At 46.7% G+C, this 14,133-nt stretch overlaps 1 protein-coding gene across 3 annotated transcripts; it reads left to right on the forward strand.

Moving 5' to 3' along the window:
- Positions 1-1,707: 1,707 nt before the first annotated feature.
- Positions 1,708-12,880, forward strand: LOC4801785 (uncharacterized). Of its 3 annotated transcripts, none has more exons than XM_001358785.4 (5): positions 1,708-2,410; positions 2,841-2,904; positions 9,200-9,362; positions 9,466-9,564; positions 12,581-12,880. In XM_001358785.4, the coding sequence occupies exons 2-5, from the start codon at positions 2,896-2,898 to the stop codon at positions 12,721-12,723; spliced, it is 414 nt and encodes a 137-aa protein (XP_001358822.4). In that variant the 5' UTR covers positions 1,708-2,410; positions 2,841-2,895; the 3' UTR covers positions 12,724-12,880. The 3 variants fall into 3 exon arrangements, with proteins under 3 accessions (XP_001358822.4, XP_015037395.2, XP_033241803.1); XM_033385912.1 differs by lacking the exon at positions 12,581-12,880 and adding an exon at positions 9,842-9,971 and having other exon boundaries at positions 1,736-2,410; XM_015181909.2 differs by lacking the exon at positions 12,581-12,880 and having other exon boundaries at positions 1,725-2,410; positions 9,466-9,971.
- Positions 12,881-14,133: the final 1,253 nt, after the last annotated feature.

Genomic DNA, 14,133 nt, shown 5'->3' on the forward strand with positions numbered 1-14,133 from the left:
CGGTTATTTTGGGGTCTGGACACGGGCGCTTCCCGAACGATGATTAATGGAGCGGAGGGAGCCAGAGCCAGAGCCAGAGTTTCCCACAGCAGCATCGGTTCGGGGATGGGGATGGAGATGGGCAATTAGCATAGTTGGATGATCCGATCAGAATTTATTTATAGCCAGATAGAATCGGAGGTAATTAGTAGTGCGCTTAAAAGCTCATTTGTTAGTTATAGCTGACGGCTGTCATGTGCAGACAAGTTCAGACCCAAACACACACAACCCAAGCAGACGGACGGACTTTTCAATTTTAATTCCTCAAAGTGGCAATAACCTGGTGCTGTGACTGGGGCCAAGACAGGGCATAACTGAGGCCGCTGAAATTTCATTGGTAGACGGGCGGGCAAATGATTGATAACTTCGCAGCAAAAAGCAAAAGCAAAAGCAAAGAAAGCCAAAGTGCGCGCAAGGCGTTTGGTTTGGTTTTGGCTAATTGATTCAGCATAAATCAATGGCAATCAACAATTAGCCGCCGCTATACTCGTAATTGCCTCGCTTACAACAATTGAAACTGAACTTGACCCTCTCGTCGGACTAAACCTGAAGCTGAAGCTGAAGTGAAGTGAAGACAATGCAAAAAGCGAAAAGAACAGAACGGAAGGCCAGCCCCCCGGATCACCGAAGCATGCACTACACTCTAGCCACTGGCCACTAAATCATAGCTCCCTCCGGGCATGACTAACTGCGGCCAGTAGTCGGTTTGACCCTTTTCCGGCGAGAGTATCCATCAATCAATTCGACTTTGGCGGTTGCAACCGCCCAGCTTCAGCCAAGGAGCTTTTGCGGCCAGGCCAGCTGTGGATTGAACTTGAACTTGCTCTCTCTCCCTCCCCTCCCTCTCTGGCCTGCCTTTGCCGCTGTCTCTGGCTCCCGCTACCAGCTTCGGCTTCAGCTTCATGGCTGATTGACTGCTTAACTGCTTGGCGCATAAAAAAGACTAAAACTGAATTAACCAGAAAGAAAGGCCAGCTTCGGGGGTCGCAGCTTCTAATACACTTTTCGATAGTTGGTTCTTGTGGTAGAACTTAATTAAAGCACTTCGATTTTGGTTAAATTTTGGACGCCTGATTGATAATTTCTCTTCTGAAGTACTGCCTGTCAAAAGGGTCTAATCTGTGTTAGGAGACTACTGCCCATAGAAGCAGAAAAGAATGGCTTATCGCTTCGCTTGTAAACTTCTAGGCCAAATCACGATACCCTCTGCCAGACCAGAGTATAAGGCTCGTATGTTTAACCCGAGCACATTTCTCGCATAGCAGCAAACAAGTGTGCAAATCGTATTAAATTAAAGCTAATCAAACATGACAAGCATTCCTCATGAATTTCACATTTACTTTTTGTCTTAGGGCCCCGCCACACACAATCCAACCCAGCCCAAAGTAGTGGGGATATAGAAACATGCAATAAATGTCAATCGCTAAACGATGCGACACTTAAGCTCTAATAAAAAAGAAGCCGCTTAGGTTCTACGGAATGCTGCTGCTGCTATTGCTGTCTTCTGATCCGCTTCCGGCAGACAGTTGGCGCGTTATGATTATGATTATGACAGAGCCGTATATGACATGATTATGCATATATCTATTCTTAATCATTGAAGCGGGCCCAGCTTTATCTGTCATTTAAATAAAGCAAGCAGTCAGTCCCCCGCCAGAGGGGTGAGGGGGGTGTGGGCCTTACTAAAGACAATGTTGGCAAGCAAAAACATTTCACGGTCAAGTCAAGCAGAGCCGGAAGAAATTGCCAAAGCAACGTTCGCCTGTGCCGCCAAGCTGTTTGTTATTTTATTTTCACCTGCAATCAAGTCAAGGTGTTGCCAGCTTTCCAATTACATATGCTAGGCACTGGATAGGATAGGATAGGATAGTGGGGATTTGCATAAACCACTGCAGCATCAACAGCATTAGCAGCAGCAGCGGCTGATTGACTCGTTTGGAGACCCCAAAACTGGTTACCGGAACCAATAAACCAGATGAATATTAATTTGCTAGAAAGTTGAATTGGCACTGCAGTCGATTCCCCCCATTGGCCGCACTATTCGAAAAGAACAATCATCACGTGGCCAGAGGCAAAGGCAAACAGTGCACGTAGGCCAACAACAGCAGCACCACCAAAGCCAAAAGCACTCGACGGGAGAAAAACTCACTCAAAAAGCGGCGACAGAGACGGCGACGGCGGCGGCGGCGGCGACCCACTCAAAACTAACGCACGAAACAAAGCAGGCAGGCGGCTGTGGGGCTCATGCTTTATATAAAATCAACTGAGCATATCTGTTGGAATTCATTAAACGTTTTACTGCACAACCCGACCGACGTACGACGTACAGCAGTTAGAGGCCCGAGAGCTCCGTCGCACACAAATCTTTCGTGTAAGTCAGTCCGGTCCGCCGCCACCAAGCCACAAAGCCAACAAGCCAAGATTCCGCCAAGAGTCCGGCAGTAAGCAGGCTGGCTTACAGGCAGTTGCGGGCGGCTTACAGCATTTGAATTCAGTTTTTCCTTTGGCTTCGCGTGCTCGTCGTCGTGCCTGTTCGAAAAAAAACACAAAACCAAAAACAAACAACAAATACCTCAAAAATATATTAACTTAACGCATTGCTGCATTTGTTTTTGCGAAACTGCAACTGAAATATCACACCACAAAAAAAAAACAAGCAAACAAAAAAGTAATCATCAATTTTGGTTAATGAAATTCAAAGCCAAAACGTTTTCGTGTCATGCAAATGAAAGAAGTGCAAAAGTGTTTAAAACTCCCCATAAATAAACATAATATAACAAATATTTGTTAACTAATTGCAGCTTCACACACAAACACCCAGCAGCAGCAGCAGCAGAAGCTCAATCAACCATCAATATGAAATTTGTAAGTATATTTTACTAGTGGTTCGATTCGTACTTTTTGTGGACTGCAGTTTGCAAGTTTGTTGCCTAAGTCTTTTGTTTTCCCGTGGTTTTCGCGGCAATTGTCACCACATTTCCATTTGCCGCTAATGCAATATAATTGTTAACACGTTCGGGCCACATTTGAACCGCAAATGAAGTCCGCTAGTTGGCTTCGACAGTTGTCAAATGACTGTTGCGGCGGCGGCTGGCGGCTGGCTCCATCTGCGAGACTTTGTTTTGTTCTCCAAGAATTTTTATTGGGGGCCCTGGCACTCTAATTTATGGCCCACAAAAGTCGTGTGTGTCAGCAGGCCATGAAGGCAAAAGTCACCGCCGCGATATGTCTATATCCAATGCCTAAGTAGATACCACTTTAGGCCAAAAGCTCGGTTCCTTTATGGCAAGGCCTGGCCTTGCATTACTTTTGGCCGTTGCGACTCTGATGTGACGAGACCATCCAAGTGATGAATATTTGGAGCGCCTATTAGTCGGGGCAAATTACAAAAGATTTCCATGCATAATTCGTTCAATATAGTTGATTGGAATGCGCCATGCGTTGATGGAAGTCCCTGACCTTCCTCAGCCATATTTTCATTGGTTCAAGTATTTTCCCACCATTTTCTGATCCCCAATCAAAATATAATTCAATTTGTCTTGCATACGGCACAAATTACACAAATTTAACTAGATTTAATTAGAAGTTTTAGGAGTTTCCGCCCGAAAGTGGCCTTCAATCGGGGGGAGGGGCCTGCAATTACATGGAAAAACGCACGCAAAAAATGTTCAAGTTCATGTTGAAGGCCACGCAATGTTGAGAGCGCGAGACCCGAGACGGCCAGCAGACAGATCAGGCAGCAGCCAGCAGCCAGCAGCCAGCAGCATGAAAAACAAGCCAAAAACGTGCGCCGGGCATGCGTTTTGTAACTTAATTGAAAAGTGCGATACACACGCGCCAAGAAAACGCCACTGGCCAAGAGTCCAATAGCCAAGGAATGCCAAAGCCATGACCATGCCTAAGCCAGGCCCGCACTGACCGACCGACCAGCTTCTTGTGTCGAATTGCGTGCCGTGCCGTGCCGTGCCCCCCTTCCGAGTGGAGTCGGCTCCCAGCCGCGTTAGCCTCCAATCATGAATGAATGAACGAACCGATGCTGTGCTGTGCTGTGCGTGGAAATCAAATGAAAAGCACACTTAAAAATTATAAAAATGCAAGCGTGCAATGCACTAGAAAAAAGCTTATGCAACTCCCGATGATGGGGAGAATTGCAGCCCAGAGGGGGGTGTCTGCAGCTGGAGAAGGGGGTCTGTGACCGTCTCTGCAGTCGGCATCGTTTCATCGGAGGCCCAGTGGTGGCCCAGTGGCGGCTGTGGTGGGCACCCTGGGAAACCGCAATCAACGTCGCTCTCGATTAGGATTTTGGCCCATGCACACGTAAAAGATTTATTAATTGCTCTCAACCATTCCCATTCCGATTCCCATTCCCTCTAGATCGCTTGGTTAATCGTTGTCGCCGTCAACTTTTGCCCAGTCAGACGCTTGCTCTTTCGCTCGTCCGTCGTCTGTAGTCCAATGTTACTCTGCCTTTTACACGCTTTGCGTGTTGAAATTCAAATTAATTGCCATACATAGTCGTACTCGTACAATTTTATTTTGTATTTGCTTTGGTTTCGCCTTGCGTTTCGCTTGGCTTCTCTCTAATGAAGATGTCGCGCCGGAAAGTGCCGATTGCCCAATGGCCCCAGGTATACATACGTACTGGAGGCTCCGACATGTCCATGCATAATGATGGTGGCGGGTAGTCAGTGGTTGGTGGTTGCATGCTCTTGGCCAGGTCAAAGCATCTGAAACACCGTTGTGGAGCTGAAACAGCTTTGAGTGAAATATGGTAAAGCACGATAGCAGGCTATAGTTGGATCCTTTGAAAAGTAAATCTCCTACATTCCCAGAGGATTCATTTGGATCAGCGCTGCCATAGATTGGAACGAGACAACACCGACTGAACACCGGCTGAACATTCATAAGCCGTCCAGCCAGCCAGCCAGCCAGCCAGCCGTTGGATTGTTAAACAGGACTCCATGCCATGTCATTTGATATCGTCCCATCGTGATAGACGGCGCTGGCGCACAGCACAACAATTTCTATTACAATTTTGTGTCGCTTAGGCCGCCTTGACGGCGATTAGCGTTGGAGTTTTGCGTTTGAGCAGCAGCTGTCGCAACCGCAGCTGAGAGCGGGCCAGGAGTTTGGGCTTGAGTTTGAGTTGGATTTGAAGTTGGATCTATGGCTGATGCCGATGCTGTCCAGGCTGTAGTCAGTCATTCAGTTTGTCAGTCAGTCAATGCTCATGGCTTGGCAAGTGCATGGCATACACATGTCCAGCTTCAGATTCAGAGCTCCAAAATCCACTGCCCACTGCCCACATGAGCGGAGGCTCATGCGCTAGTTGCGAAAAATATTTCTGTTAGATTTATCGCTGCAGATCGATAGGGGGTACTGCTGCTCCATTACCATATTTATAAGGCATGTGCGTTTTGCGCTGTGTTTGGCATTTTGTCAGACTTTAAATGCTACAAATTTGCTCGGCTCGACGGCTCGACGGCTGGCTGTTTGGCTGGAAACCAGTTTGAACTTGAACTCATTCTGCGGGCAGGAAAAAGGAAAATCAATGGCCAGATCAACGTCATTGTCGTCACCGGTCACCGGTCACCGGCTGATTCTCACGCTGCACGAGCGCGCACTCGCAATTTGCACTTCCTAGCCAAATTGATGTTTAATAATTCAATTACAATTGACAATAGATTGAGCAACAGCCACAGCAACTCTCGGACGGCAACTGCGACTGCCGGGGCAAGCAATCAGTGGGGCAGCGGCAGCTGGCCACAGTCGTTAGATCGCGGCCTGACTTCGTTTTCGTTTCGTTTCCCACCTATTAAACACAATTCAAAGTAATTTGAAGCGGCAGTCCCCCGAAGTTGTTGCTGTTGCTGTTGCAGTTCAGGCAGTGCCGTTGTTGCTGTTGCTGTTGCACGTACCTCATTCAACACTTTACCCTGATCCAGCTTCGAGCATCCAGCGGCAGTTCCAGCGATATTTGCGTTTGCCAACTTGCTAAAAGGCGTCCAGTCTCGACTATAGTCGAGAGTCTCTCTCCAGTCTCCACTCTCCAGTCTCGCCGACTTGGAAGCCCAGCTTCCGTGTTGAAAGTCAGTCAAATTGTTGCTCAATCGAGCATTGAACTCCGGGAGCGCGATCCCCAAGCCCGAAACCCCAAAAAAAACATTAAAATGAAAACTACTGGGCGTTGCTATCATTAACAAAAGATAACAATAACAATAATAACTTTTGTTTGGCGAGATTTCAATTGTCTGTCTCCCCCGAAAGTCACATTCACTTTTCCAGCCACGTAGTTTTCACGCAAAATTAATTATGCCCGATCCGGTAAATGACAAATCGTTTAAACCTAAGCAAGATTAATTAGCAGCTGCCTGGCTGCCTGCCTGCCACCTGGATATCCATCAGATCCAGTCCGGGTTTCCCTCTGACTCATTCCAACCGGAGCGGAGCACTTGGCAAAGGCTTCTGGATCAAATCAACCTCATTCAAATCCCGTGCAGTGGTGGTGCAGTTCAGTCCAGTTCACTCCCCTCCACACACTCGATTACCTGTTGCTTGGTTGGTTTTTAATTTATTTTTTACCGCACATTTGCAGCCAATCAAAGTCTAAACGCCAATAAGTGCCACGGCACAAATGAAAAATCAAATTGAAAATAGGAACGGGAAAGCTAATTGCATCCATGCTGATTACCGAATGCCCTTGCTGAAAGTCCGATATCCCTTTGACGGCAATCGACAATCCTGTACCATTAGGGGTAGCCATACATACATACGTACCAAACTTGAATCAATTTCAATTGCCATAAATATCAGCCCGTTCCATTCCTCCCAGGCAGTTATCAACAGCATGATAATGCTATTATACCCACAAATGCAAAGGCTATCTACATTTTCATGCTAACGAGACAATGTTGGCCTGTCGTACTGTACCCTCCCCCAGCCATGGGACTAGTTGTAGTTGTAGTGCTAGTGATTTTTTTGTATTTTTTATTAACTTTATGCTCACATGTTGCTGCACTTAATCATTGTTTGTGGGTGGGTGGGTTTTCGCATGAGCCGTCGTTGGCCAACAGCAGCCAGAGTCGGAGCTAGTGCCTCGATATCTGTGTTTCGTTGTTTGGTGTTCGGTGTCTGGTGCATAAGGTGTCTCCAGCTAGCGCCACCACCCGTCCGAGCAGTCTCCCAGTTACGAAATCATATCTAAGGTCATTTGTTCAGCTAATTTCTTGTTGTGGTGGCGACGGTGGCTGCGGGGTCGGAGGAGCAATCAGCACTGGCGGGGCGTCTAGGGAGTCACCGCAAGCATTGTTCTGGTCCCAATCCCACCAGAAAATTATGCACTTCAATTAAAAAATTACCGAATTAGCCTAACCAATTACTTTCAAATCGAGATCTAAGTATGCACGGAATTCCAGAGCAAACGAGCAGCTCAGACATTGTGACGGCTTACATGTGTTTACATGCCACAGTTGGAGGCTGAGCGTTGACTTGACAGTGGCCAAAGAGGAGAACCAGATGGACAGTATCACAAGACGGGAAGATTTACACTGCGTAAAATTCCCATTAGACTGTACAATGTTTGAGGGATGATCTCTGTCGTTCCCTTAACGACCTGTTTGCTTTCCCTCTTTTGAGAACTCTTTAAACTGGAAACCCATTCCTGCTCTACTGTTTCCACTCTTTGATGTGGCAATACACTCTGCATTTGAGTCTCAGTCTCAAACTCAGCGCGGCTCTGTGGCAGCCACAACAAACACGAATTAATTAAAAGTATTTTCACAAGTTACCGAGTCACTAAAAGTCTCTGGGTCTCCGGCTGGTCTTGTTGGCAAGTTAGCGGCCAGCCCGGGCCGCCTTGTTTGCATACTTTTTTGATTATTTTGTTTAAAGACTGTTGGTTTCTTTTGCATATTTTACTTAATAGCAATTAGCATTATGGCTGCCGTGCTTGGCCCCATAGGGTTTTACGTTTATTTGTATCCTTCTTCCAGTTGGCCAGACAGGGGCCCTCCCTGAAGTGGTGGCTGCAGGCAGTCGAATGTTGCGCAGGCGCGGCCCATTAAACAATTAATGAAGCACAAACCTTTTGCAACAGTTGCACTGTCAGAGCATTAGCCATAAGAAGGCTGGGTATTTACCATACCACACCATACCACACCATGCCACACCATGCCATACCATACCATAAGTACTCGTATGTGCAACAGCCAGAGTTGGCGCAATTGTCCGATCGATTGGTTGGCCAAAAACCCGTTCTATTAAGTCAAATCTGCCCTATGATTAAAGTCAGTCTGCCAATTGCGTGACGGCCTTAACTAAGACATTCGACACAAATGCAAAGCGCCTCTCGGACAGCTCCAAGGGGATTTATGAACCCGTCCGCAAGCAATTTGCACAGCATGTGTGCTGCCCCCGGCCCCCGGCCCGCTCCCTTCCAACTCCCACGCCAACTGCATCCCTGGTTGCCGGCTGTGGAATGGGGTCAGTGGGAGAACGAGCACAATTGCTATTTAGCAAATTTATCACACTTCGCCGGAATAGTGGCAGCTTCGCGGATGATCAACGTGATATGCATGAAGTCGAAACGGTCTACAAATCTCCGAGCCACTAAAGTGGTTATTTGTTCCAACGAACAATAAAAAAGGAGAGAGAGTGCGGGATGTAAATAGATCGCACCTTCAAAGGGAGCAATCGTGGGAGCTATTTACAAATATGAAAACAGTTTCATATCCGTTTCAAACTGTGACCAGACCATTTTCCTATTTGGGGCACTTTAAAGTGCAATATTTGTCATACATTCGTTTTGGGGCATTACAGCAATTGACGTGGCTAATTGCACGAGGGGCTTTTGGCCAGGTACCAGAACTGAAACTGAAACTGAAACTACTGGCTCGTGCCCAAGGCGACTGCACTTGACCGGTGGCAGTCCGAGAGCCAAGCCAACGGCATGGTGGCATTCTACTATGGCCGGGCCACTGCGTCTTTCGTTTGATATTTAATTGTTGGATTATGGCATTGGCATACATTTGCACGGCTTAATTGCTTTGGCCAACGTGTGTGCAACCAGTGCAAATGATTTTCTCATATCCATAAGCATACGCTCGTTTACATTTCCAGTATATTAATAATAATCAAATGCATTGTCCACTTCCACTTGCAGTTAGTCACCATCGCCGCCCTCTGCCTGTGCCTGGCGTACGTTACGGGCCAGCAGTACTTTTTGGGAAAGTTCCCGAGTCGGGCCCGCTTTGGATTTGATCCCCTGTCCCTCGCCCAGCCTTCATCTGCCACACAACAAGTGCGGGATCCGCGGCAGAACAGAGGTACGATCGAGGCGGACCAGGAGTTTTCTTTATCTAATCAATGTTTTCCTTTTCTTTTGCAATATTTTTCCATTCCATTCACTTGAATCCAACCTCGTTGCAGGCCCCGTTGTGTTCCCCCCATCCCCGCCAGATGCAGTGGACGAGTCCAGCGGCGTGGTTGTGGGTGCCTCCGGCTATGGCTTTGTGCCGCCCCAGCAAAGTAATGCGAATATCTTTAAGCGCACTGTCTGAGCACACACAGGGAAACATGCATAGATACAGATAGATCCATCTCATTCCACAATCACACACACACCCACACACACAGAGAAGATAAAAGAAAAGCTTTATTAGTGCAATAGTGTAGCAGCAGTAGAGCAGAGCAGCGTTTTCTTATAATCGTAGTTTACTATGTTATTCCTTTATTATAATTTAGTTTGTTGAATAATTGTCGAGTACCTAATTTGCCAACTATCAAACAAATGTCTTATTCGCAGGAAAAGTCTCTGGTTAAACGTAACAAACACAAATCTTCACACAAATCGTAATGCAAAAGCTTTATCCACCCATCCAACTCCCACACAAGCACACACACGCACACGCAGGCCTTCAACGCACATGCACACACATGCACATGCACATGAACATGCACATGCACATGCACATGAGTATGCGCACCAGAACGATCAACAGCTGCAACAGCACCGGAAACGGAAATGCGTTCCTTTTTTTAGTTAATTACAAACAAAAACAAAACCAACCAAACAAACACCAACCGCTTAACCACCCACAAATCCAAATTAATTACCCATCCATTCTCCAGCTCACTCTCCTATTCCCACTCCCCCTCCACACCCCCCTCCAACCCCACAACCCCCCTAACATTAGCTAGTTTAATTAGCTTGAAAAACTAAAAGTTATCTTCATATTTTTATTGTTTCGTTTTTATCCTTTTTTTATTTGATTTGTGATTTCTGCTTCATTTTTTAATTTATATTTCAAATTGGAATTGTATTATAATTTTGTATAATTTTATTTTATTTTATTTGTAACCGAAAAGCGAAATTTAAATTATTAATAAAAAGAAAATTACTATTACAAGAAAAAAATCGTATCGTATCCATGGCAAAAGTATTTTGTGTTTGCCAACAAATTCTTTACATTTTCGAACTCTTTTTTTCTTTTTTTTCTGTTTTAATTTTTGCATTTTCTGTTTGTCAATGCACCATTTTTTGAGCTGTTTGTTCGTTTCTATATGTTTATCTATGATCACTTTTATAGCAATTATTTTAAGCGCACATAAAACTAGCGCCTAATTAACAGCTCCGCTTCGATCCGGCTTTGAAGTGCGGCGGCAGCACAAATTGAAGGAGTCGTGTGTGGGAGACGGGAGACGGGAGGCGGACGGACGGACGGACGGAAGCGGGGAAACCATCGACTGTGACCGGGTCGACTTGGGGATGCTCTTCACACATGAGAGGAGCCACAACCACATGTAGGTGGAAATGGTCCAACAAATATGTTAAACAAAACGGTTCGGTGTAATAAATCTTCAGAGATCGCAGTTGGTTCCGCTGCCCAAGGCGGGAGCTAAGCGTAACACAAATCTAAAGGAAATCAGTACAGAGGAAATCACTTCCTACCGCTACAACAGACAGGATACCCCTAGGCACTACCATCTCTGAATTAAGACAGTGCAAAGGGGTTAGCCCAAGTGTAATATCTCCAGCTTGAGAAGAGAATGCTTTTAAAGAGTTTCTCTAACGATCCAGAGCCAGACAGGCTCTGACAAGCGGACAAGGCAGAAGCAGGTGCTGGCACAACAATCAACAGTCAGACCACAAATGGCACTCTTGTGCCCCCGTGCCAGAGTCTCGGCGGAGTCTAAGCGGAGTTTAAGCGGAGTCTGGCTGTGGTCTGGCCACAGAGCCACAGAGCCAATGAGCCAATGAGCAGCACAGCACACACTTGCATCTGGGAGACAGACACTGAGGGGCACAGACAGAGAGCCACGGGCCTGGGACCAGACAGAGTCAATGATATGCGCGACTAATGCGACTTTTGCTTTGCTTTTACCGCATGCAAAATATTTTAGCAGTTTATTTTCGATCTTTTTCCAACGTGCAGTGCAGAGTCTTGCTATGCTATGCTATGCTATGCTCTTTTTTGCATATCGATATTGAGGCAGGCACAGAAACAGAAATGGAGCAACTTTTTCTGTGTGTACTGAGTGCTCGTACTCGTACTGGAGGAGGACTTGGACCCATTGTACAAATGAATGGAAAGACATTTCACAATGAAAACTGCATACGACACACAAAAAAAAGAAAAGAAAAACAGAAACAGGGACTGAGACTGAGACCGGGTGAAAAAAAAGCGATCGAACAAACGACGCTAAGTTGAGATAATTTTTACAATTTGACAATTTATGCACGATTGCTGGGGAGCCTGAGAGCGTACTCGGACTTGGACCACGACAAGGACCTGGACTTGGAGCTGGACTTGGAGCCGGCCTAACAGGCCACCAAATGGCCATTGTGTAATTAATTTTGCATAGCAAAAGTTCTCTCTGCCTCAACACAAATGGTTGGTTACGCAGTTGGATACGCGGCTGGGCTTCCTGATGAGGACTGGGACTGCCTGCGGCTAGGAGACCCCAGCGGCAGTGGCAACGGGCAAATGGCAATCTATAACTGAAGCCGCAGCGTAACAATTGCCCAAGACTGGCGTAGATTAATGGTCGAACGGCGGTACTCTGCTCCGCTCCGCTCGAGCTCAAGCTCAGGCTCTATTCCAGCCATGAATTCGAACGGCAATTGGAATAGTTTGAGTTGGGCAATTGCCAGCCGCAGCCGCACCGCCACCGCCACCCACCACAATCACATTGGGGCAATGTGTCCGACATTCTAATCAATGTGGCGGCGGCAGGGCGTTGTCGGACCCACAGACGCACTGGACAATCAAAAGACAGCCCAATGACTGTGACGTCGACTCTGTGATTGACAGTGTGTTGTGTGCTTGAAGCTTAACCTTCAGGCCCGCTTCGCGTCAATGGGCAACGCCCACACTTGGAATTTACCCACTTGGCACCAGCTACAGCAGCAATCACAACCACAACCACCACTAATCCCTCCACCCCACAATTGCACTGGTCCAATATTCGTATTATTAATCGAGAAACGAGAAAAAAGCCCAATTAAAATGCTTTTGTTTGTGCTTCTGTTCCATGACAACAGCGGCGGCGATAGTGGCAGCAGCAGCAGCAGCAGCAGTGGCGGATCCAACCTTCTTTAGCACCAGTTTCCAGACACCGGACACTTCCTATGCGACATATAACTACTTCAGTAATCCGTACACCACAAGGTTTAGATACTTTTGATGCGGACGCGTGATGAGTGACGAAGAAGAACCATCTAGAGTCATGTTGTGTAGTCAGTAGCTGAAGGAACAGAACTGGAAGCAGGAGACGATGAGGAGTAGGAGCAAGAGCTGGAGACTAGATACAATTCTTTTGTAAATAAATGTGTTAACTTTAAGGCAGAGTTTTGTTTTCTCCTGCACAGCACTCGCCCAAAACTTGGATATGGTGGGACTCCCATCAGCTAGAACGATAGGTTCAGTAACGGGGAGCAGCGAGGAGGAGTCTTCGCCATCGGACTTGGAATGCTGCGAATGCGCAGGGGCATTGCGAGAAATCCGTGCCCTGGCAGAGAAATAGACATGACATGACAGCACAGCAGCTCCACAATTGCATGTTGCCGCCGCTGCCATTGTATGCTAAATTACGTATACGCCTAGGCGGCCAAAAACCAAAGACAAAGCCGAGGCCCAGGCTGAAGTTGAAGCCAAAGGCAGGTCGGGCCGGGCGGTGTTAATTTCCATTGACACTGGCGATGTGGCGACCAAAGTGTCCGCAGCGCGTTATATTTATTTATTTATTTGTATTTGCAATTGTCAAAAGTTGCAGAGCACCGCCACAGCCGCCGCCGCTACACTCGTAATATGAAAATAAAGAAAAAGAAACTACAATTTTACAATTCTCGGGCGGTTTCACAACAATGGGGCAGCCACAACTGCAACTGTGGCGGCGGGATCATTAGCAATGGCATGATTCACAGGCAACAGCAACAGCAGCAGCAGCCAAATAAAAACTGAATGTGCATGCACTATACCGCGTATATACCGCTGGATAGGGGATTGGATCGGGAGGGACTGGGAGTGGGAGTGGGAGTGAGCGGAGAAGTTTGTCATAATTTCATTTGAAGTGCAACCCAGGAACGGTTCGCGCGCCAGCCAATCGTGTTGATAACCTTGTTGACCACAACAGAATTTCCAACGAAACGGCAATACGCCGCCTGCAAGTTCAGATTTATGCTGTGACACCGCCGCAGGCAATAAATGAAAACGAAACCATGAATGTGACAAATCAACAAAATCATGCAGGGGGAGAAATAGCCTAGGGCGGTGGGACCCCGGTAGAACCAGTTACGACAGTCCCAGAACACGCTCCGCTCCTGTTTCTCGCTCTCCTTTTCGCTCACTGATCTAATATTAAAGCGTGTCTCTGCTCAGTCTGTTCGCAATTTGTCGGATTTGTCAATCCTGTGCAGAAATCACGTAGACCATTTATCGGTTGACCTTCAGCTCTTATGCAAAGTCGTTTTGTACTTCCAATTCCATCTGGCAATTAGCTAATTCTATAAATCTCTGAAACAGTGGCAGTAATTAGCATAGTTCGGAATTTACTATCACTTTTAATTGTTTTTCATTTGCTAACGTCGGTTGGTTG

This window comes from Drosophila pseudoobscura, chromosome 2 (assembly GCF_009870125.1).
Source record: "Drosophila pseudoobscura strain MV-25-SWS-2005 chromosome 2, UCI_Dpse_MV25, whole genome shotgun sequence".
Taxonomy (NCBI): domain Eukaryota; kingdom Metazoa; phylum Arthropoda; class Insecta; order Diptera; family Drosophilidae; genus Drosophila; species Drosophila pseudoobscura.

Bases quoted from the DNA above. Each gene is read 5' to 3' on its own strand.
- LOC4801785 (XM_001358785.4), top strand. The intron at 9,363-9,465 runs GTACGATCGAGG...ACCTCGTTGCAG, and splicing joins GGATCCGCGGCAGAACAGAG to GCCCCGTTGTGTTCCCCCCA. The intron at 9,565-12,580 runs GTAATGCGAATA...CCATGACAACAG, and splicing joins CTTTGTGCCGCCCCAGCAAA to CGGCGGCGATAGTGGCAGCA.